This window comes from Calidris pugnax, unplaced genomic scaffold, assembly GCF_001431845.1.
Source record: "Calidris pugnax isolate Ruff unplaced genomic scaffold, ASM143184v1 scaffold14, whole genome shotgun sequence".
Classification (NCBI taxonomy): Eukaryota; Metazoa; Chordata; class Aves; order Charadriiformes; family Scolopacidae; genus Calidris; species Calidris pugnax.
In genome coordinates this window covers 12,803,800-12,827,155 of record NW_015090793.1, presented here as the reverse complement: position 1 = coordinate 12,827,155, position 23,356 = coordinate 12,803,800, and the positions used below count along the sequence as shown (strand labels likewise).

The 23,356-nt window shown below is 42.9% G+C and overlaps 1 protein-coding gene across 4 annotated transcripts in view; it reads left to right on the top strand.

Annotated features, from left to right (window-relative positions):
- Nucleotides 1-21,720, top strand: part of SLC4A11 (solute carrier family 4, sodium borate transporter, member 11) — a 101,041-nt gene extending 79,321 nt beyond the window's left edge. For all 4 annotated transcript variants that reach the window (XM_014936020.1, XM_014936019.1, XM_014936018.1 and 1 more), the window contains 6 exons: nucleotides 448-554; nucleotides 1,728-1,896; nucleotides 4,746-4,919; nucleotides 9,679-9,874; nucleotides 12,033-12,202; nucleotides 15,322-21,720. In XM_014936020.1, the coding sequence (XP_014791506.1) occupies nucleotides 448-554; nucleotides 1,728-1,896; nucleotides 4,746-4,919; nucleotides 9,679-9,874; nucleotides 12,033-12,202; nucleotides 15,322-15,385 (880 nt within the window). In that variant the 3' untranslated portion in view covers nucleotides 15,386-21,720. The remainder of the gene's footprint in view (nucleotides 1-447; nucleotides 555-1,727; nucleotides 1,897-4,745; nucleotides 4,920-9,678; nucleotides 9,875-12,032; nucleotides 12,203-15,321) is intronic.
- The last annotated feature ends 1,636 nt before the right edge of the window (nucleotides 21,721-23,356 follow it).

Sequence of the window (23,356 nt, the reverse complement as noted above, 5' to 3'; positions counted from 1 at the left end):
ATAGGTATTGGACCGTTTTGGTGGGCAAAAATCCCTGATGGTGCTGGAAGGTCTACAGGGAATGTGCCTTCAATGTGCTTTCGGCAGTGAAATTCCCAGCTCTAATTTGGGGTTTAATCCCATTGCCCTTAAAACCCATTGTTAGTTTAAATGCTTACTCAAGCATTTCAAAAGTGGAAAAGGGATACAAATTGGTGCTCTTTTTCTAGTTTGCATCTTAGTTTCTTGTTCTTTATGGGTTTTGCTTATGCATTCTTCCATCTTCAGAGGCTATAGGTTCCAGAGGATTTAATGCTGAATTAAAGACTAATTCTTCACTACAAGTATCTCTTTAGAATTGCAAGATTGGACTGAATTGTCGCTTGTTTAAAGCATTGTTGCTATCTGGATTGAGCTATTGTCCCTACAGTGTGGTGTTGATGGAAATTTTCTGTCTTTAAACTGCAGCCCATATTTGCATGCAAGAGTACGTGAAATTCTGTCCGACTGTGCCTTACCGATTTCAGTTCTGACTTTCTCTGTTGTGGGTTCCTATATCTTCAAGGAAATCGAAAGTAAGTTATATATTTTATTCTCTGGAATACTGGAGGAAGCTATTTAGGGTGTATGAAAAAGAAATTAAATTCTAGGAAGGTTTTGTTGAGAAATAGCAAAATTATTCTATATAATTTCACAAATACTTCATGTACCTCCCACCACCCCAACAGCTCAGATTTCCTCAATGTTAGAATTAAACCTTTAATCAAATGAGGCTGAGCGAAGCTTTTTCTTTAGATAAATTATTCCAGTGTGTCTTTTCATTTCACTGTGGTTTTAAGTATGTATCTCTTACAATAAAGAGGATCAACAATTTCTGGCAAAGAACAAAGAGCAGGGTAATTAGCAGGCAGGAAGGGTTGTTGCCAGTCATACAGACGTAGAGTTGATGATCCTGCTCTGTCCTCTTTGTCTTCACTTTACGTTTTCCTAATTTAGGTGAAATGGTGCGGAGCATCTGGGCAGTTCTAAGTTATACAAGGAAATCTAAAAATGAGACACCATTCATTGGCCAAATAGATCAGCTTTTCCATATCAGGAAGCGATAATGGGGACAGGAATTGCATTGTCCTGTGATGACGTGAGTGGGTGATGTGAGGAAATGTATGGAAACAAATAAGAAATGGCTTTTTACTGTGATGGCCATTCCATCCAGTTGGATTGCAAAATGATGTGTGGCCATGTGTGATTTATTCCTAGTCATGGATTGCTTCCAATGGCAGGAAAGTAGGAGCATTTTATACTAAAAGGCATTATACTAAAATGCCTTGTGCAGCTTCTTGGATATGAGAAAGTTTTAAAATGCCTCTGTCAGTTGATTAACTGAGCAGGAGGAGTATACCACTAGTTAGAAATAAGGTTTTCTAATCTAAAAATGCCTTGCATCTGTGGAAAACAAGTTCCACTCTTTTTTGTTTTGCTCAAATACATGCAATGCTTCACTAGAACTAGCAGTAATCTGTCAAATCAGGATGGCAGCCAAGTTCTAAGAGGATGGAGGAAAAAAATAAACTAAACCAGCTACATGTGCCTGTCTTCTATGGCCTTCTGGCTCTTGCATGCCAGAGCATCACGCCTGGGTTGTTGCATTGGATCCCAGTCATTCGTGGTGTGGGTAAAACATTATTTGAGTCCTTGTGGATGGTTGGACAAGAAGGTGCCTCCTAACATCATTCCCTTCCTCTTTCTAGTGTCCAAATTTAACTACAACCCATCTAAGAGCTTGTTCGTGCTGGCTCCAGTCCAGTCCCTGTCCATCGGATCAGTGATGAGCGCCATGGGGCTGGGATTCCTACTGTCAATGCTCTTCTTCATAGAGCAGAACATCGTGGCATCGCTCACAAATGCCCCGGAGAACAGGTAATACTTTTGGTGCAACTCTTTCTCTGTGGAGTCTTTCTCCTTGAGTCTTTTCCCAGCACTGCTTGTCTCAATATCAGAAAAGATATTGAGCACGCATTCTTCAGAGCTTCTGCTGTCACAGATGAAATTAACTCTACTGCTTAACTCCTCGCCATCCCCAAAGCCCAGTGTCATGGCAGTGAGTCAAAAACACAAAGCATCAACAAGCTCATCAGCTCAGCCTGTTTCTTGTTTGCCTATGTGTGAATGTTACATAGGTATTTTGTGTGGTTTGAGGTCAGTCAGTGGATGTACCGCTAGAAATGTAGGGAGTCTGACACATGGTGCTCTTGCACTGCTGTTGCAGTATAGAGAATTTTTTGAAAACAAAAAGTCAATGACCTGTATAAATGTTGTATCATGATATGCTGCAGTTGAGCATCAGAAAAGAAGTGCTTGGAGCTGCTAGTTTCCAACTGAAAAGGTGGAAATGAAGCAAAACAGTATATCTAATATCTGATTTATCTGCAAGCTTGAGTCGAGATGTTGCACTATTAAAATATTCCCTCTGATGTTTTTGTGCCAACTGCAATCAGTTATGATATCAAGAGTGAATGTGTATGACTTTTTTTTCATAGGGAAACTACCATGTCTCAGAAGATTTTTTGCTAATGTAATGCGTGGGAGGGTTCTCTCCTTGCATAACATTCATTAGCATTCTCCATGTTGCAGCTGGAATGACAGGGAAGAGAAGACAAGCTCAGATTCAGTTATACTAATTTGGTTTTCTTTGACCACTTGATTTTTTCCTCTTATCTTTATTATATCCCTTTAAGTGTTGCATAAATCTGCAATGTAAGTGGGTCATCACTTTCCTAGGATGAGTTTCTTCTAAACTTTTGGTGTTTTCCACTGGAGTGTCTTTAAGGAATGTAAAATATTCTTTGGAGTTCTCAGTGGTTTTCATAATGCCTTATTACAGGGCTGAGCTTATGCTGATCAGGTATCAGGGCATGGGTTTTTAGAGACGGACAAACTAGGACTTGATGCCTCCTGTTTGTGGTACCATCACAGAATAAAAATAGCCTCGTCTATGCCAGCCAAATGGAGGAATGTACTGTTTGATGATGTACTAAATGTAGTGACTTCCTCCTGCAGAAAAAAACCAGGGAAAAGATTATGCTTGCCTGAAAGTACACTGATGTTCTTTGCTAAAGAATAATCAAAGCAAGCATATAGGACAGTCCAAGGAATACTGGGCTGGCTGGGCAGGCGGTGTGAAGATAACATAGGATAAGGTGTCTAGATGTGTATGTGCATTAAGCTAGACAAGCTCAGTGGAGCCTCTGGACTGGTCAAAGCAGCTGTATACCACACACAGTGCTGCAAAAGGAGTGCTGAGACCAGTATCCCAAGGGGACTAAAATGATGCTGCTATTAGATGTATGGCCTTTGTACACAGAAAGCCCTCTGAAAAGGGCAGGCAGGACAATCAAATGATAACCCTGGGGATGCTGGAGATGCCTTAGCTCTGAGAAAGCAGCACATGAGCAGGGACCATGCTCATGCTGTCAAAGTGTGAGCCAAGACAGGAAGCGTGTTTACAGTCCCACCCTTCCCGCTAGCACTTTCCAGCTTCAGAGGCATTGCAATGTAGACATCTACCTGACCTAGTCACCCCGTGGCCTCTTCAGGCAATGGAGGTGAGCACTTCCAGTGGGACAAGCCTTTTTGTTTCAAAACTGGACCCCACCCAGGATTTCTGCTGCCCAGACAATGGCATATGCTGCTCTTTGAAACAGACATTAGGCATAGATCTTCGTGTGCATGGAGCTAGTAGACCTCATGTCCTAGAGCATCTCTGATGGCTCCAAGTGTCTGCTTAAGGTGTGAGCAGAGCTTGCTTGAGTGGCATTAAGACACCTAAATGGTGCTCCCCTTCTAGTTGATGGTGCCCGGCAAGCAGTTCAGCTGATTCCTTGTGTTGTGTCAGGATGAACACTGCTGACTGCTCCCATGCCCAGGCAGAAACACAGCTCTAGACCTTAAGCTAGGTATTTAAGTCTGAGACTTGAATCCTTCCCCAGCCCTTTTCTAAACTTTATTTGTGGCATCTGAGTAGTTGGTACCAGATGGGTATATTCAGGAAAGGGGCAGACCTTGCAAAAAATCACAAGGTTAAACTAGATGCGGGTTCAGTGTTAGTAGTGCAGGTGTGAAGTGGTCAGTTTCCTTGGTGAAGGCTGCCAGTTTCTCCATCCCCTAAGAAACAAAATGGGGTGGCTACCCTGCATTCACCAAAGTTAGGAGCACATCTCCTTGGTTGACTGCTAAGGAGGAGTTGAAGCTTAATGAATTCATGTCCCGTTTTCTTACCATGCAGTAGCAGTTACATAATTAGGGGATTACTGCAGCATACCAAGCCTGTGTTCTGTTCATGGGGAAAGAGGGAGATCAGGGTTAAAAACAAGATGGGTGGGAAACTCAGTGGCAGTAGTTTGGCAACCCATGCCCAGGTTTCCAACCACTCTCCAGGTGGACTCTGCTAGGAGATACATATGTACATTTTGAGTGGACTCTCCAATAAATGTAGTGGCAAAACTGATGAAATTTTCATGTGCTGTTATTTTAGTGGGTTTCCTTCCTATTCAGCATTGTTCTTCACAGGAGATGACTGCTTTGGGAGCAAACTATCAAGTTTCATTACCTTTCATGTGCATGTAACACGGGCTGTAAAGCAGAAGCATGAAATTGCTCTGTGTGTGGAAGTGTATTTTGGTGTTTAGCATTCAAATTCAGGTTCAGCAAGAGCAGCCTGTTATAGTTTGCACTGGGTGTAACTGCTGTCAAAAAAATCCTTGTTTCAGGTTGGTGAAGGGAACAGCCTATCACTGGGACCTCCTCCTCGTTGCTCTGATTAACACGGGTTTGTCAATCTTTGGCCTCCCATGGATCCATGCTGCCTTCCCTCACTCCCCAATGCATGTCCGCGCCCTGGCCTATGTGGAGGAGAGGGTTGAAAATGGACACATCTATGAGACGTAAGTAGGAACTGTGGAGTTGTCTTGGATCTATTTGGTTTCATCTGTGGTTTCCCCATCCTTTGGGTATGGTGGCTGGGGAGCTAGCTGTCTTCTTGAAGACCTGCAATATATGAAGGTGGAGGAGGGATGCACCAAACAAGGCCCCCACTTCTTCCCCCTGCAGGAAATTGCTTGTTTTAGGACAGACACAAATTTATGCTCTCATCAGTGGCTGACAGCAGCTTGCAGGAATTCCACCTGCTACAATGTACATTGGCTGACTCTTCTGGAGGACAAGGCCTTTTTCAGGTTTATGCTTATGGAAAGCTGAGGAGATGCTTAGGCCAGATCTTTCCAGATGTCTTCACCAGAAAAAATCCAGTCTGATTCATTGCCTGAAACCCATCTGGTGATTATTACAAAGGGTAGGAAAAATGCAGCATTATTTCAGAGCTCCCATAACATCTTCCGACATGTTTTGGGAAGACGTGATGCCTATTAAATTCTCTTGTTTTTAAGCAAAAGCAACTGTGGAGCAATGCCCAGGTCATGGCTTTGTATTTAAGACTAGCTTTTTGCTGTTCTGAGTTTTCCAACACACTCTTATGAGAGAGCTATTTAAAAAAAAATAATAAATTAAAACCGTCATTTCTCATGATACCTGCTCCAAAATAGAGATTATATGGTCTGTTTGATCTCAGTATGTTACAGTTGAGTGCTTTTACCTCAGAAGTGGTAATTTCCACTTACATGCCATTAGTTTTAATTATCCTGTCTTGGTTTCCATTTTCAGAGTTGCTTAGCCTCACTTTTGATAAGTGGCAGTCATTTACTTTGGAGGACGGAGTGGGTCTGTCTTTTAATTTCAGTCTCACTTTCATGCTGGTTTTGGTGCCAGCTGGCCCAGCCCAACCTGGTACAGCTGCTTTTTGGGTCAGTGATGGACAGATTTTACCTTCCACATCTGGAATTCGCTGAGTCCTGCTGTTCCCTGCAATGCTTTTACAGACCTTTACTGAGAAATTAGCCCCTTGGATTCATATTCCCATTAGTATGTGTTGGCGTTAGTTGTTACCTCAACTATATGTCTCCATTAGTATGTGTTGGCGTTAGTTGTTACCACAACTATATGTCTTAAATAAATACTAAATCCTATTTCAAAGAAAAGCAACTTTGCAATTTGAGTTCTTTAGAGTTTTAATCCATGCCCTTGCTCCTCGTGTCCATGATCTGCTCCGAGACACCTCTGCTCTCCATATCTTTGTGAGATGCAGAACATACACTTTGAACCTCATGTGCCAAGCCTCCTTCCTGTGCCTTCTGTTGCCAGTTTGAATACCTGGTGGCTTTTTTCCTGTTTTGCCACCCACTGTCCTGATTCTCCATTCTGGCTTCTTGATAAGGTCTGCCCCTGCCTGAATTAACGACTGCCTTCTGCCCTTGTCCTCTGCTTCTTCACCCAGCTGGCCAAAAAGAGCATCAGAGAGCCCTCTTTGGCCATGTTAACTTAAGTATGGCTACAGTGATTATCCTGAAAGGGCTTGAGGGATAGGGATGCCCTAATCTCACTAAGCATGTTCCCTCATGGCACAGCTCTTCCTCCAGCTCTTTGCTGGAGGCTAATTGGTATGTAAATGAGTGCTGTAAAATGCATATAATGGAGGGAAAAGGGGAACGAGGATTTCCTAGTTATTTGAACTCCCTTTGAGACTGAAGCTTTTTGTTCTCTGCAAAGTAATTGAGCTATAAACAGGAGGCTCTGAGCAATGTTGACATCTGTTTTTTTTTTCTTCTTTTTTCCCCTCTTAGCCTGCTCTGCTGAAAAAGAAACATACTCAAACTCAATTAGAAAATCAGGAGTTCTTTCAGCACTGTCTCCTTTGGCAGGCACCTTTCCTGCACTCGAATCAAAGCTCTCAGTGAGGATGATGATATAAACAAGCATAAAGATCTGTCACAATGAAAGCAAAATTTTCTTCTCCCCTGTAAAGTAACCACTTGAGTTTCATGTGGCAACATGCAAGTAGGCTCTCAGTACTCATATGGAGGAGGTCAGGGATGGCTAATCCCATGCTAGCTGTATTTAAAGGATTCGGGGGAAATGAGCCTGGGTTACACTATTTAATCTCCATTAATTACTTCACTTCCATCAGAGCATGGACCTTTTGGAGTTGTTTCTTCAAGGGCCAAACCAGTTTCTGAACACATGGAAAATACAGGGTTTCTTCTGTTGATTTGTTGTGACTGTGATTTCCTTATCCTGGAAATAAGAGAGGTGCTAAAATGGGCAGGAGAACAAATTGAGGCTGGGAACTTCAGCTTTTAAAGACCTCATGTTTGCTAAATTATGAGCTATTTTAACTATGTTCTGACAAAAAATTCCAAACTGTTTTAATAAGTGGCATTAGCAGGAGCTGGCAGTAGTAGTTGCAGTACATCTTGTATGTAATTAAACCCTCTTCAGTGTTGTGATATTGCTGCATCCCCAATAGATGACAGCAGAATGTTTCATGAACTTCAAAAATCTATTACCAAAGGGCTGCTACTCTGAGCTGTTCTGTACTTGCAGACTTGCATCTGATTGAAATGTGGTAGCTCCACATCTAATTTTGATCCTGAGCTCTTTGGTTTTCATGACTTCACTTGCAAGGAACTTGCAAGAAGACTTGTGCATGCTCAGACTGATGCTTGCAGGTCATGAGCATCCCCAGCAGTGGGTTAGATCTTTGCCTGAAGTAGCCTTTGTAGCTTGCCCAATGACAAAGCCAAGGGAACTCCTGCTACACCTGGATGAGGCTAAATCAGTGCATCCTTTACTCCTGCTTTACTGAGCCACTTGAGAGGCCTGGGGTGGGTCTGGTAGCTCTGAAGTAGTGTGACCACTCCTTATCGGATTATCAAATTACTCTGAATTAGCACTCGCAGTTGCACTTTAAGCTGCTTGGCTCTGTTCATCTCTAAGGCCTTCTGTGGTGATCCAGTCCTGGAGGCAATGGAAAGGATGCCAAACTATATCCACCTAGATGATGTCTCAGTTCTTCCAGAGCAGGCAAGAGCAGTATGCAGATAATGGAGAGAAGTGCTCTACTCTCTCTTGGCTTCTCTAGGCATTGGCAGGGACCTCTTGACATAGGTGACTTGCAAGAAGATCTGACCAAAATCTGTTTGGAAGGAGGAAATCTGTGGTTTCTGCTGGTTAAACCTAGCCAGGGAAATGGGGAGGTTACTTAGAGGTTAACACCTCCTGTTGCTCTTCTGTGCATCCTCTCTTAGTAATCCTAGATAATATATATGATCTGCCCCATTATTCACCAAGGAATACAAGTGTTGTCCTCAGGACTTTGTGCACTCTCTGTGGTATCTGTTGTTCCTTAGGTCTTGTGACCACTCATGTTAATTCTGCCAAATCCTGAGAGCAAGCCTTAGGCGGTTATCCTTTCCTCTCTCTCTAAATACAGGTGTGGAAGGCTCTGTCATCCCCACAGCTTCATTGTGCTCTTCAATGTATAAACAGATTTGAAGTTCAACCTGACCTTACTTTATAAGCAAGACTCTCAAAAACTTAATATTGAAAAATTGACTGAAAAAGTCTTCTTTAGGCCTGACGGGATTAGGAAGTCCCAGTAGTGCATATGTAAAAGGGGGAGATGTGTTTTTATAGAATTTATGGTTGTCTTTTGTGTTGATCCTCAGAGTATTTTATGTACAGGGTTAATTCAGAATATTACATCTCACATCCAGGGAATGAAGCCACTAAATGACACCAAAACAGCCTGTGGACAAGAATTTCTCCTGGTAACGGGGATTTACTCACTAGCTTATCCACTGAATTGGTGGATTTATCTTCTCAAAAAAAAGAAATTACATTAAGAATCCCCCTCTTCTCTACTTAGAAGTACTCTTGAAAGATGAGGGTTTTCTTTCCTCCTATTGTTTCTGGTACTTTGGGTTTTTTTTCAAACTAGGAGATGCTCACAGGTTTAACTGAAGGCAAAAGAAAAAGCAACCTCCCCTCACTCCCCAAGTAGGCTCTGAAAGTTGCTGCATGCTTTCCTGACAGTCCTTTTTTCACCCATAAAAAAAAAGTCTGTGGTCTGTCAACTCTGGAAAATTTGCATTAATTAATTGCATGTTTTGCATGGTAATAGGCAATTTGCAGTGCAACTGCTATTATCCACAGCAGAATTCAATTGCTATCTCCCTGCGTAGTGCTCTCAGCATTCCCCTCCATATAAACAAGGAGATCCTCATATACATCAAAAACGCTGACTCGAAGTCAAGAGTGCAGACTTTTTTTTTTATAAGAGGTTCATTAGTTCCCATAGAAGTGAATGAGTTTTCTTTTGGATTGAAGCCAACTGCATATGCGCTGGGTAAATCAAGGAAAGGATTACTGTCCAGAAACAGGATTCTTGCCTGGGTTTTTTTTGGGTGGTTTTTTTTTTTTTTTTTTTGCAATGTGCTAAACAGAATTAGTTTAGAGGGCAATTTAGTTCAGGATAGGATCTGTGGAGCTTTGCAGAAGGGGAATTTGGCATTTTTCCAGCTGCTGTGTTTGAGCTGTGGATTAAGTGCCTGGCCTGGATCCAGCAGAGCTCTGCCTTCTCAGTATCAGCACGGGGCCAGAAGTGCTGATCTCAGTGCAGTGGAGATGAGTTTCCCTTTCCTGAGCAGCACGTGTCCTGCACCTACATGGACCAGTGAGCCCCAGCGATAAGCTTACATGGATGCTGGGATATTATCCTTACTCTCCTAATCCCTGTTTTGTTGCTTCCAGGATTGTGAGTGTGAAGGAGACCCGGCTGACAAGTCTAGTGGCAAACTTCTTGGTTGGCCTCTCACTCCTGCTCCTCCCGTTCCCTCTCCAGTGGATCCCAAAGCCAGTCCTCTATGGCCTCTTCCTCTACATTGCATTGACCTCCATTGATGGAAACCAGCTCTTTGAAAGGGTGGCTCTCCTGCTTAAAGAACAGGTACGTAAACCCGGGCACCAGCCTGGTGGAAAAGAGAAGGAAATTTTATTTACGGCCTTAGCACAAAACCGTGCCAGGAGCTAACATGTAAAGCTGCTGGTGTTGGGAATGGGGTTACCCCTAAAACTCATGTTCTCGGGAGGCTGGTTTCCAGCTGCAACCCACACTTTGCATATCTGTTTCACCTTTCTATGCAAAGAGGGAGTGAAACTTGGTATCTGTAGTTTAGCCTGGCTGCCACTGAGACATGAGCATGAGAAATCTTTGCCATTAATGCGGACAGATGAGTGGGAGAATAATGCAGTGTCAAACAACAAAAGTGGCACGGTTATTGTTGGGTTAAAAAAAAAAGGTGGTAGCTAAATTGTTCATAAAATTGCAGTGCATCTTGTCTGTCTCTCAAGTTGTGCATAAATTGCGGAGCATTTCCCTGCCACAAAAGCATTTTAGCTTCTTTTTCAGAGCAATGTCTTGAATATAATCCTGCTTTTTTCAGTCTGCTAAGAATTGCTCTGGAGACCAGTTCTCCAGAGGCAAAGACAAGTGCATCGATGGAGCCAGGGTAGCTGCTACCAGTGAAGACACTTTCTAAACTGTGTAGAGTGCAAACCAAAAATACAATTCAAACAATGCCTTTAAAAAAAAAAAGCAATCACACAAACTGTTGCTCACTGAATGTAGGGTTTGTAAGTTTTAAAAAACCAACTGTGGTGGCATGTCAGCATGACATGCATTCAATAAAATATTAAAAAGCACATACATAATGTCAGCAGATGGTGATCTTTTGATTTCCCCAACAAAGATTCAGAACAGGTAATTTTTTTGCTGTAACTCACACTTTCATTTTGACTTGTGTGAAATGCCACAAGATAGGATTTTAAACTCAAAATGAAATTACTTGCATCATTGAAACCTTTCTGATGTGGGGTGAAAACAAATCTAGAAGATCTGTTTTCAAGCTGTCTCTATTACAAGTGCTAAGAATGTGTTAGCTTGCAGCGTAGGCGGTACCTGGAACAGTAATGAATCTCCAGCTCACCTTCTCTTAGTAACAAGGGTCAAGGGCTTAATAAGCCCAACATTTGGCTCTGCATCCCTGCCAATCTATCTCAATCTCTAATATTACATCACAGAGGTTAAAACTGTGAAATCCAGGTAACGATTACATTTGTCGTGTCAATTTTTTTAATCAGGATTGAATAGTTACTGATCTACGTGGAATATTACTTCTGTTTCTAATACAAATTATGTGTGGAATTTTCCAAGCTTCTGCTTGGAAAATTAAAAAGTATTCTCAAATACAGAGATTTCCCTTTTCTGGAAACCTTTTAATGAGTCATGGCACAATCTGAAATCCATTGAGTCTGTATCGGTGCCAGCAGACAGTCGCTCATACTCTTCATTGATGTATAGACAGTGAGTCAAAGCCTGTACTCAGACATGAGCAAGTAACTGTCAAAAGAAACCACGAGCAATATTTAGCCTATTAATGTCACTTCCCGCTCTTCTTTCTCAAAAATGAATAGCTTATATGAGTTGAGAAAATCACTGCAGTCTGAATGCAGCCTCTTCTCGCACCTCCCTGGTCTTGTCTCCTGGTATTCCTCTACCGGGGTTCAGCCAAGAAATGGGACCAGCAGGGGCAAGCATGGAGTCTGATCAGCAGAGGACAGAAGGCTGTGAAAAATCTTAAGGAGCTGGATTTCAGGTGGAGAAACCATCCAGCAGGAACACCCCCCACATCTGCTTACCATCACTCCCCTGCACACCCCCACAGACACTTCACATGTTGCTGCAAAGCCCTGATAATCCTACTCAGAGGAATCTCATTACTGTACTTATCAAGATATTTTATTGCACTCCAGATGCTCCCAAAGGCAATCTTAGCTGTGTGGTGTGTCTTGTCTTCCCCAGGTTTCTAGTGCCCAGTCATCTTCTGTGTGTTACTGCCAATGCTGTGGTTTTAGGCATTTGCTTTAACCCTACAAATTCTGTATTCAGCTTTTGAACTTCTTTAAGACTGATGTTGATGCACTCTGTGTGTTTGTTTGTAAATTGATGACTTCCTTAAAACCCTTGTGTTCAAAAGCCTGTGCCACATTCTGCAGTCACAAGTCCAGGTCACTGCATATCTAACGTGTAATTCTTCTCTTCCCAGACTGCTTATCCTCCAACACATTACATCCGCAGAGTGCCCCAGAGGAAGATCCACTATTTCACAGGCTTGCAAGTCCTACAGCTCCTCATCCTCTGTGGTTTTGGCATGTCACCATTGCCCTACATGAAGATGATCTTCCCACTCATCATGATAGGGATGATCCCAATCAGGTATGAAGCTTGGCTGCTTTTTTTTGTGTGTGTGTCTTTTACCTACAGAGCTTCAGACTTGGATTGCGGGAAGTTTGAGTGGTCTAGAAGGACAGCCAGGGCTTTCTTGAGTAGCCAGATCCTGCAATTGGGTGATGATGACCTCTTTTTCACCAGCTGCTCAAGCTTGAGGAGAAATGGTGCAGAGAGTCTGTGATTTAACTGCAAAGGGTTCTGGGCTGGCAGGTATTCTTTCAGTTAGTTGAGAGGCAAATAAGTCTCCTTTTGCAATTTGTGAGATGCCTGATCTTTCTGAGAAGCTGTAGTCTGAGCCTGCCTTCTAGGTGCTGGTTGATAAAGTTCTTGTTGCTTTGCAATTTGAGTTCCGAAGGCCTGTGCTTAGAGCAGAGCTAGAAACTTTTCCTAAGAGGAATACTTATCTCTTAGCTAGTGCTCTGCTGTGGTGACCTTACAGACCTCCTGCACTGCTGGATGCCAGTGTCAATGATCAATTAGGCTGAACTGGCCATATTTAGTCTTAAAATGTATCTTTAAAACTGGGAGGAGCCCACAATATATTGTGGTCTTCAGAGAGAATCACTGAGAAATTTACCTAATTTCTTCCTTAGTGTTCATTAACAGTGACTGTCCATCATTCTCCAGTTAAATCATTCATGCTCCCCATCCTTTGGATATAATAAGAAGCCATAATAAGATCTTAAAAGGAGGAGATCTGTTTCCAGTTCACTTGATTATTTTTAGGCCAGTGTGGTATCCAGCAATATCTGGTTGTCTTTGAGCTGGCAGTCTCAGATTTTCTGTCTGATCTCAAAGTTTCAGGGCTACCGATGTGATAATCTGCAAAGGCAGATATTGTAGTGTTTTCCTTGGGTGATAAAGATGGGTCCAGTTTTTTTTCTAAAACAAAAGTAAATGTCAAAACTACCACAACTTTCAGCAGGATCAAGTTAGAGCTATTTGGACTGGATTTTTAAAGATAAACAAAATCTTGGAAAACACTGAAATGATTGTTCCTATGGTAAGAGTCTCTCACCCACCCTTTACATAGACGTCACTTTGGATGACAGGCTAAGTGGCTGGTAAATACTTCAACTGTGTGCAGAGCTGGATGATTGACTCTTGTGGGAATTGCAAGTCTGTGCACAGAGCAGCTCAGTACAGAGAAGAAAATGCGGGACACTCTTTGCCAAACATTCAAGTATTGGACACAGTGTAATAAGCTAAAGTAGCATGGAGAGAGTGCTGTCAAAGAACCTGATTTTGCAATGAAAGATAGATAATTTGGTGGTGCAAATAAATCTTCTTTTGAGTAAATAAGATACTGTGATTTTTATACTAGATCTGTTGGGAACTCATTTATTTTTCCAGAGCAGCTTTTTCAGTAGCTGGATAATCAGCCCTGCTGCTAAGGGGAAGATGGTGTTACTTGGCTCAACACAGAAATTTGCCTTTGACTTTCCTTTCTCTGATTTCTTTTGCCTTCATGTAGTTTCTGTGGACTCCAGCCGAGAAAGCAGCACCATGATGCATGAGCTCTGTAGTTAACAATGACTTTTTCAGAAAAATTTGGCACTCTAAATAGATGAGACAGAATAGGAGAAATGAAATATATTTTCTCTTTTTTTAAGAAGTGAAGGGAGGAAGAGGAGATGGGACACCGGCCAGGGGTCAAAGTCAAGAATCAAACCCAGATGAGTGAGTCATGGCTCAGTGTTCCATCCAGAAAACCAGCCATGATACTTGTCTGTCTCAAAGCCACATTTCCATCTGTCCAACAGCATTAGATGCATGATTTGCATTGTCAGCGGTGAGGGACCATCATTTTCTGCTGGTGTAGTGTTAATGTGAAAGATAATGGATTTCAATGGCTTCTCATTATTGCAGTAGAGAACAGCCTGCTGGGAGAAAATGTGATCTCTTTGGGTATCCCCAGTTCCTGGCTTTGATTCAAAACTTTGGAATGACTAGTTTTCAGTTGCTCAGAGAGGAAGAATCTTCTTTCCAAGTTCTCTGTGATGCTTATCTCTGCTCCTGCAGCTCTGTAACATTTTATTTCATGACAGGTCTATTTAAGCAGATTCTGGTACTTCTCAGTAGTAAGTGCTGTTTGAGATCTCTTGCATTGCTATTGAAAAGGACCTTCCAACTCTTAAACTGGTTTCCTAGTGCCTTGTGCCTTATTTTAACAGCTGAAGAATAGCTTCCTTGTTAAGCAGGGAAAAGTGTCAAACTAAATATGCAGTAGGATTTAATGAGAGCAACTTCGTAGCACATTGCTATAGTGCTGTGCCTTTCTCACCCAAATACGTAAATTCATGAGGATGTTTTTGCAAACAGACAGATGAAAAAAACCAAACTCCCACAGTAAGGGAATCACTGTCTCCATGATCCAATGCAGAACCGAGACAGCAGCTAGGGATGGAATCTTACTAGCAGCTGGAGGAAGGAATGTCATAGCACTTCTGAGCTCCTTGCGGTGGTCTCAATTCTTGCTGGTAGATTCGGTGTTTCTCAGAAGACCAAAGCTTTTGGGTTGTCTATTAAAGTTTCTTTGCGGTGAGAGCTGAAAGGAGTGACCTGGGATGCTTGGAGAACTGAGGAAGTGCAGTACAAATAACTCTTGAAATGCAGGTATTTGAGTCGATGTTCCCACAATAGGGAAAGTGGTAAAGTAGAAATCAGAAATAAATAGTAATTCTTGGCAAAGTAACACATCCACTAGCAAACTGAAGGCAGCAGGAAGCCTGCTACCTGCCTTCCCAGGACAAACCAGGAGTGTGGCTGTGGGTTGGGTGACACAGCACATTTTTGGCACCTTGAAGACTTTGTGGTGACAGAGTGCTCTAGGAAAGAGACTTTGTGAGGGTGAGGATGTTCTCTTTCCTCTTGAACTGAAATGAGAAGGCTTCTTCCAGGAGGAACCCTGCACTGTTATTCCTATAAATGCTGTATTTTCTTGCAGGATTGGTTCTTTTTACTTTCCAACACTTAATCTCCCCTTCAGCTGGGTGAATCTGTGTGCATGGCTATGGAAAAACTCAACTGAGAGTCTTAAGACAAACAAAACGTTACATGACTATAAACAAGCATTAATGGTTCAATCTCTGGTTCAATCTTAGGTATAACCTGCTCCCAAGGATCATCGAAGCCAAGTACTTGGATGCTATGGATGCAGAGCATTAAACGGGATCCTCCACACACGGAGCAGCGAGGGCATCTCTTTTGGAGTTGGAAGGCAGCTTTGCCGAGGTGTAGAACAATCTATCTGCAGTTCTTTCTTTCACCACTTTCTTTCTGCTCTAATATGGCATTGGTAATGCACACATATCAAGACCAATTGAGCGTTGAAGTGTCAGACCAAACCAGCCTTGGACTTGGGAGGCCAATTCTCTTTGGAGCTGTGAGGCAAGCAAGCTTTATGGAAAGTCCTACTTTCCACATCCCAAAACTGGAAACCCCAAAGACCAGCTTGTCCGTACAGCTGGAGCATGTGTTCTCAGAGTTGTCATGTGTTCCTTTGTTTGAGGGTTGGGGGGAATCTCTTCGGTTTTTTATGCACCATGTCCCTTTCTTCCAAAACACTGTAAGGACAGCAGCTGACGCTTCTTTTGCAAAATGTCCTGTTCTGGCCTTTGAATTTGATTTCTCATGCATCCAATATTCCCAAGCTGGTATTCTGAGTGGGAGGGCCTCATGCTAAACCACTTATGTCAGGAGGGATGTCTGGCCATCTCTTCAGATCCAGCAGGGTTGGAAACAGATATAATTTGTACTGATACAACCCACAGCTTTGAATATTTAATTCCTACAAATGAGCTGGAACTATTCAGAGGTTGGGCTTGCATGGCGGTGTTGATGAAACCACATCTGGGTCTAAGCTATTTGGGAGTTATTTTGGATATTTCTACCATTACTTCTCGGTAATCAAACACAGAAATGTAGTTTTGCACAACTGCAATGTTCTTGCTTGCACCCAGAGTCAGATGCTGAAATTTATCAAAGGGCAGTTGTGTTAACGATTGCATATACATATGTACAGTAGTGCCTATGTGTACATATATACATATGGATTTGTGTATATATTTTGCATAAGTATACAAATAGGCCTGATTCTTTCAAAATATCAAAAGTGTTCTGTGCGGTCAGTGTTACCTGTGATGTCTTGACCATATTTTTGTTCTCTGCTTCAGTGCTGCTTTTTCTTATTTGAGATACAATCACTTTTTCCTTTTGAAGCTGCTCAGTTACTGGTTTTGTTCATTTGTTGCTTTATTCAAGGTGTTTCTTTGCTTTCTTCTTTCCATGGCTTGAGACCTTCATCATTCTGTCTTGATGCTCCAACATGTGAATTTTGCATTTAATTTTAATGTACAGCATGCAATGAAAGTTTTCCTCTTCCACCTAATCAATATTTGTTGGTCATTTCATTGTTTCTGTTTTGTAGCTAATCTCCAGTTTTCCCCACTCCCAGACATTATATTATATTTCTGGATGAATCTAACTTCTGCTGTCTTTTGTATTTCAGTTTATTTAATTTTGCTTGTACTGTGGTCAGTTTTCTTATTTGGAGTACTGTGAAACAAGCTGCCTTTAGTTCAGTGCTTGCCCTTTGCTGTACACTACAGATCACAGGTAAAGCGTTAAGAAAAATGTGCACCTCTGAAGATAATGAACTTTCAAAGCAGTAGAAATGAGGGAAGAGGATTCATATAAAATAAAATGCAAATACATTATTAGCACAGAGAAGTGTTTCTTACCAATTGCTTGCCCGGTAAGTGGTACAGTTTTTGTCGACACGTGCCCTACTGACAGGGTGTTCCTCAATATGATGAGGAAGACGGATTCTCTAATGAGGGAGGAAGGAATTGGGTAAAAAGCTCCTATGCTGAAACTAAGCCAGACTCACTGAAGATTTGGTGTATTTGCACTAAATATCGGATGGTATTTCATCTTAATGTAGCTGCCTACGGCTTTAAAACATGTATGAAAACTAAATTTTTATTTTCTTATGAAACCCTTCATCTTTGTATTGATACTTGATGGAGGAGAGCAGTAAGAGTTGTTCCCAAAAACGTGGCCATGGTTTATATGTCCCCAAGCAGGGAAAAGCCCTCAGCTTAGCAAACAAAATGATGTCACGTAACCTTGAAAGCATGACCTTCATGTTGCACCAACCACCTCTTGTGGAACTGCTGAGAAGTCTTGGGGTCAGGATGACCACCCCAGTACATCAAAGCAGGTGATGCCGTGCGTTTGGCTTTCAGTCAGTCTTGGAGGCAGCAGGGGTAACTTGTGTCATGTCTGATAAGTGGCATCACAGCAGTTAAAATCCAAGTGCAGTTTCTGGCCGTCCTCGTCAGTGTTTCCTGGCTTTTGAGTCATTTCTGTGGTGAGATCACTAATCGCTGTTACTGAGGTCTACAGGTAGAAACAGGGGCCGAAACGGTCAGCAAACAGGATTTTGGGGCAGTGCAAATGCAGAGGTGGTAAAAGTATGTCTGATCTTCAGTCAACAGAATAAGAGCAGGTGACGGCAAACAGTTCAGTACCTGTTGTAAGGCAGGGAGTGCAAAGGCTCGATGATGTCTAAATAACACGCTTTTCCCACAGATGTCAAAAGCTTTAACCAAAGGTAGAATGAAAAGCCTCATCCTGTGGTTGAGTAAGCTATTAAATGCACGTGTCCTGGGGTTGCATTTCTGGTGTCTTGGCTCTTGGCAGGAAGAATTCACCCTGCGGGCTGGTTTAAATCACATTGTGGATGCTGTGACTGGAGGAAGGAGAGGATGTGCCCAAGGGAATACGGTTCTGGTCCTCTTTGAGGAAAAGCAGAGGAACTGGGTGAAATTTCCTCCAGCACAGAGCATGGTGGGGTGAACTGGCATGCAGGTCTTGCCGGAGGAAATAGTTTTGTTATGTACCCTCCATCCCCCCACTTAGAAGGACCAAAAATGTCCCCATTTAAAGCCTCTTTGGAAACATTGATTTTGGGAAGTGTCAAATGCTGCTACTGAGATCATGTAAAATCCAAATAGCTTGGAGGGGTTAAATATCCATCACAACTCTTGTTTGCATCTTTTATTGCTGTTGCTTTACCCGTATGACTTCAGTGTTTGTATTTTCTTTGTAGCATCAGTAGGATTCTGTTTTGCAGGGTTTTCTTTCAACAGAAGTCAGGGGCCAAAGAATCAACTGATGGGAAATAAGCACAACTCAGAAAAAGAAGTTGTGCTGACTCAGACTCGTTGAACATTTGGACCCATGTCTCAATATATGGGTATAAGGGAGATGTGAGACTCGAGGCCTCTTGTCTCATAAAGGATTGTAATGATCCTGCAGAGGATTTTTTTCATAAAAGTACCTTTTGTTTTCTTGGTTACTTCTGGTTTTGCTGACTTAAGTGCAGGCGTTTCCAGGAAGTAGGCTAACTAGGGAAGGAGAGTTTGTTCAGAGTTGATTGAGCACTTTAATACTTCTGTGAAGGTTAAGACAATTGGAATGTAAAAAGTTTTATTATAAGCTCTTTATATACGCACAATGCTATGTATAACTGTTGCCAAAGAACTGGGTTTGAAAGATGTTGATAGCTATTAAGAGTCCACGATGTTCACCTGGAACCACAAGGTAGTAAAAAGCTTCTGGAACAAGTGGATTTTGGAAGTTACCTTTTGACAGCTGCCAAAACAATCGGAAACTGAGGATAGAATAAACGTCTACTCTCAAACTTGTAGTTTTTGATCCTTGCATTGAATGTAGGAGCTAGAAGTTAGCTTGACAATTAAAATTGGATTTATACCTGAATAGTTTTGTTGGTCTGAGACTTATTTTGTTGCCTTCAAAAATACTGTTGACATGTATCCGTTGACATGGGAATAGATGTGTTTCTCCATGTAAATGATAGAAAGTTGGTGAAACTACAGACTGCTGAACAGGCAGTAATAGCACTTTCTAGATTGCTTAGGAAGCAAATCTGACAACTTCACTAGCAGCAATCCCCAAATTCTCTGGCGTCAACGTTTGAAGCTATTAATAAATGTCAAGCTCTACTTGGATATGCATCAGTGCATTGCTGTGAAAGGATGGGCATGGAGTAAATGAATTCAGCTGGTTTGCTTCGGAGCTGCCATCTGGTGAAGTGCTTCAAGATGAGCCCAACAACTGTGGGATGTGATACACGCTTCCTGATGACCTGTGTGAACTGGGATGCTCTGAAAACAAGTACAGTAGATGGTCATGTTTCCACATACTGTAGTTCAAAAAGGTCCATAGCCCCCGCTGTACCAAAAGACTGAAACTGTTTGTAGACTTGGATATCAAATTTGGCTGCTTTAGAACCTGCTGCTGAGTTGTGTTCTATGGATGCTCTTTGAAGAAATGTTAAGCTAGTCAAAGCTGGATATATCTGGAGAACACTTAGGGGGGCAGGAAGGGAAGGGGCCGGGATTTTTTTTTTGTGGAATTCTCAGCAACAAAAAAGGGACCTGAGACATGCAATGTCATCAAAAGCCCCTACCATTTTCCAGTCTGTGTCCCACTAAGCATTTATCTATTTGTTGACCCATGTTCATACTACTTGTTGATCAAGCTTTTTTCTAATTCCTTGTGTTCTGTTTCTAGCCTTTGTAGTGTTTATATCTGCCTGGAAGGTTAATGAGCAGAACCAGGGTTGGCTCAAACTCATCTCTTGCGTCTGTCCCCCCAAAACCAGTGCAAGCCAATTTCTGTCATCTCCTGACCTAGCTGTCCCCTTCCCCAGCCCTTCTCTGGAAGCTGGCTCTGGCATCCCCATTGTGGAAATGCTGCCAGGGTGCCAAGTGGGGAGTTTTTCTCTGGAGAACTTGAGCCTGTGTCTGAGCAGCAGCATGGCAGCAGCCACTCCCTTGGGGCTTACTTTGCCATAATAGGCAATTATGAAGGATTCATAATTGTCCTACAGTTGCACTGTCTTCTGCATCTCTTTAGACAATTGCTTTATGGTGCAGTGTTCCAGTTGGGCTGTCCTCCTTTCATCTGTCAAGCTTCCAAAACAACTTAGACATAATGGGATGGGTTTGCTCCATTTTCTATCTGTGCTGAGGCCTGTGGATGTTAGAACAGAATAGTCTTCTCTAATTGTTTTCATATCTAATTATGGCGTTTAAGTACCAAACCCTGTCCATTAAACCACTGGCTGCAGATCTGGTTGCAAAGAGCAAGTCATCAATATTGTGTAAAAAGCAGACAGACGAGGGAGTTGCCAGAGTACATGCTTTAGAAATACAAATTAGCACTTTCCTCTTCAACTTTTGTGTGTTTTCCTTTCAAACTAAGACAATCCTTGGCTGTGTCTGTCTTTCTGTTGTAGAAAACTCTGCATGAGCTTGGATCACTTGGCACTGCTCTGATGTCACATTAAATATTAAGAGTTTGTCCTGGGGGAGATGCTGCCTTCTGCTCCCCATCTGTATTTCTGCTGCAAAGAGCTGCTTGCTTGGAGAGTTGAAGTCTGCTCTTGGAGCAGAAGAGGGGGATGCATGTGGCATCTCAGTTGGTGATCTGCGTGACAAATTCTTGCTGCTGCAAAAGCTATCGTTATCGCTCGTAGCTGCAGGTGGCACTCCCAAAAGTGAACAAGGGAAGGGAAAAACAGTTTGCAATTAAATTCTGTCCCTGTTGACCTTGAGCCACGCTGGATATTTGCTTTTAGCATTAAAAAAAAAAAAAACCAAACAAACACACCAACCACAAACCAAACTGAAAAACACCCCCACCTCTTGAGTAAAGTGTTTGTTATGTGATCAGGGTTTTGCAGAAAACGAGCATATCAAATTCAAGAGCTGGAGTATCAGTTTCGGTGCTGGGGAGGCTTTTGCTGAAGGGCTGTGCTCAGTCCTCGCTCTGCCTATCAGCCACAATCAGTGTCTCAGCACGCTTTTTCCAGGCATTGAATTTAGATAAGTTTCACATGATTGGATGACTTAGATGGCTTTGCTTCTGCCAGTGTCCGTGTGGCAGGGTGGCATGGCTGTGCTGGTCTCTGCCAGGTGTGGCTGGAGCAGAAGGTGCAGCCCTCGGTGCTGTGAGAGATGACATCTCTGGTTTTGCAGGGGATCTCTTTTGAGGAGGTGGTTGATTGACATCTGAGTGACATGACCGAGCTCATGCAGTGTACCCTTCTCTCTGTGAGCTGCTTGCCTCGGGAGCTGAGTTAGCCACCTTTCTATTATTTAAAGCGCGTATCTTTAGCATCATGTATTTCTGAACTTCTCAACTTTGGGACCAGTGCCACTGATTTCAAACCACATCCCCAGCGGAATCCCATCCTGCATAAACAGGCTTTTCAGTGATTCCATCTTTATTGTGGAGCTTCCTTCCACCTGCCCAGGTGTTAGCAGCTACCTCCCATCTCCAAGACTTCTGAAGCCAAAGTGTAATTGGGGCCCTGGTTTTTAAGTGCCCCTGTCTGGAAGCTGTGGCTGCTGGGACACTGCGTGAGAGGTGTCCGTTCCCTGGCAGGTGCTGGGCTGTGATCTGAAGTGCCCGGACCACTGGCTGCAGATCTGGTTGCAAAGAGCAAGTCATCAATATTGTGTAAAAAGCAGACAGACGAGGGAGTTGCCAGAGTACATGCTTTAGAAATACAAATTAGCACTTTCCTCTTCAACTTTTGTGTGTTTTCCTTTCAAACTAAGACAATCCTTGGCTGTGTCTGTCTTTCTGTTGTAGAAAACTCTGCATGAGCTTGGATCACTTGGCACTGCTCTGATGTCACATTAAATATTAAGAGTTTGTCCTGGGGGAGATGCTGCCTTCTGCTCCCCATCTGTATTTCTGCTGCAAAGAGCTGCTTGCTTGGAGAGTTGAAGTCTGCTCTTGGAGCAGAAGAGGGGGATGCATGTGGCATCTCAGTTGGTGATCTGCGTGACAAATTCTTGCTGCTGCAAAAGCTATCGTTATCGCTCGTAGCTGCAGGTGGCACTCCCAAAAGTGAACAAGGGAAGGGAAAAACAGTTTGCAATTAAATTCTGTCCCTGTTGACCTTGAGCCACGCTGGATATTTGCTTTTAGCATTAAAAAAAAAAAAAACCAAACAAACACACCAACCACAAACCAAACTGAAAAACACCCCCACCTCTTGAGTAAAGTGTTTGTTATGTGATCAGGGTTTTGCAGAAAACGAGCATATCAAATTCAAGAGCTGGAGTATCAGTTTCGGTGCTGGGGAGGCTTTTGCTGAAGGGCTGTGCTCAGTCCTCGCTCTGCCTATCAGCCACAATCAGTGTCTCAGCACGCTTTTTCCAGGCATTGAATTTAGATAAGTTTCACATGATTGGATGACTTAGATGGCTTTGCTTCTGCCAGTGTCCGTGTGGCAGGGTGGCATGGCTGTGCTGGTCTCTGCCAGGTGTGGCTGGAGCAGAAGGTGCAGCCCTCGGTGCTGTGAGAGATGACATCTCTGGTTTTGCAGGGGATCTCTTTTGAGGAGGTGGTTGATTGACATCTGAGTGACATGACCGAGCTCATGCAGTGTACCCTTCTCTCTGTGAGCTGCTTGCCTCGGGAGCTGAGTTAGCCACCTTTCTATTATTTAAAGCGCGTATCTTTAGCATCATGTATTTCTGAACTTCTCAACTTTGGGACCAGTGCCACTGATTTCAAACCACATCCCCAGCGGAATCCCATCCTGCATAAACAGGCTTTTCAGTGATTCCATCTTTATTGTGGAGCTTCCTTCCACCTGCCCAGGTGTTAGCAGCTACCTCCCATCTCCAAGACTTCTGAAGCCAAAGTGTAATTGGGGCCCTGGTTTTTAAGTGCCCCTGTCTGGAAGCTGTGGCTGCTGGGACACTGCGTGAGAGGTGTCCGTTCCCTGGCAGGTGCTGGGCTGTGATCTGAAGTGCCCGGCAGGTCTAAGTGGATCTGTTCCCACGGGAGAAAGTGTGATTCAGCTGCAAAGCACACCAGCTGCTGGAAAGTGAGAAGCTTACTGTGCTGTTTGACCCTTTGAGGATTTAGCCTCTTGCTTGTGGTGGAGCCGCTCTGATTTAGTAAGTAAGGTGGCTTAGTGCCCTGTTATTTTCAGAAGTGTTTAGCCCTTCTGTTCTCCCTGTCCTCTTTATTGATGTGAAGTTGTACCTTGTTCCCACGCAGATGTTGTTACCCCAGAAAACAAGA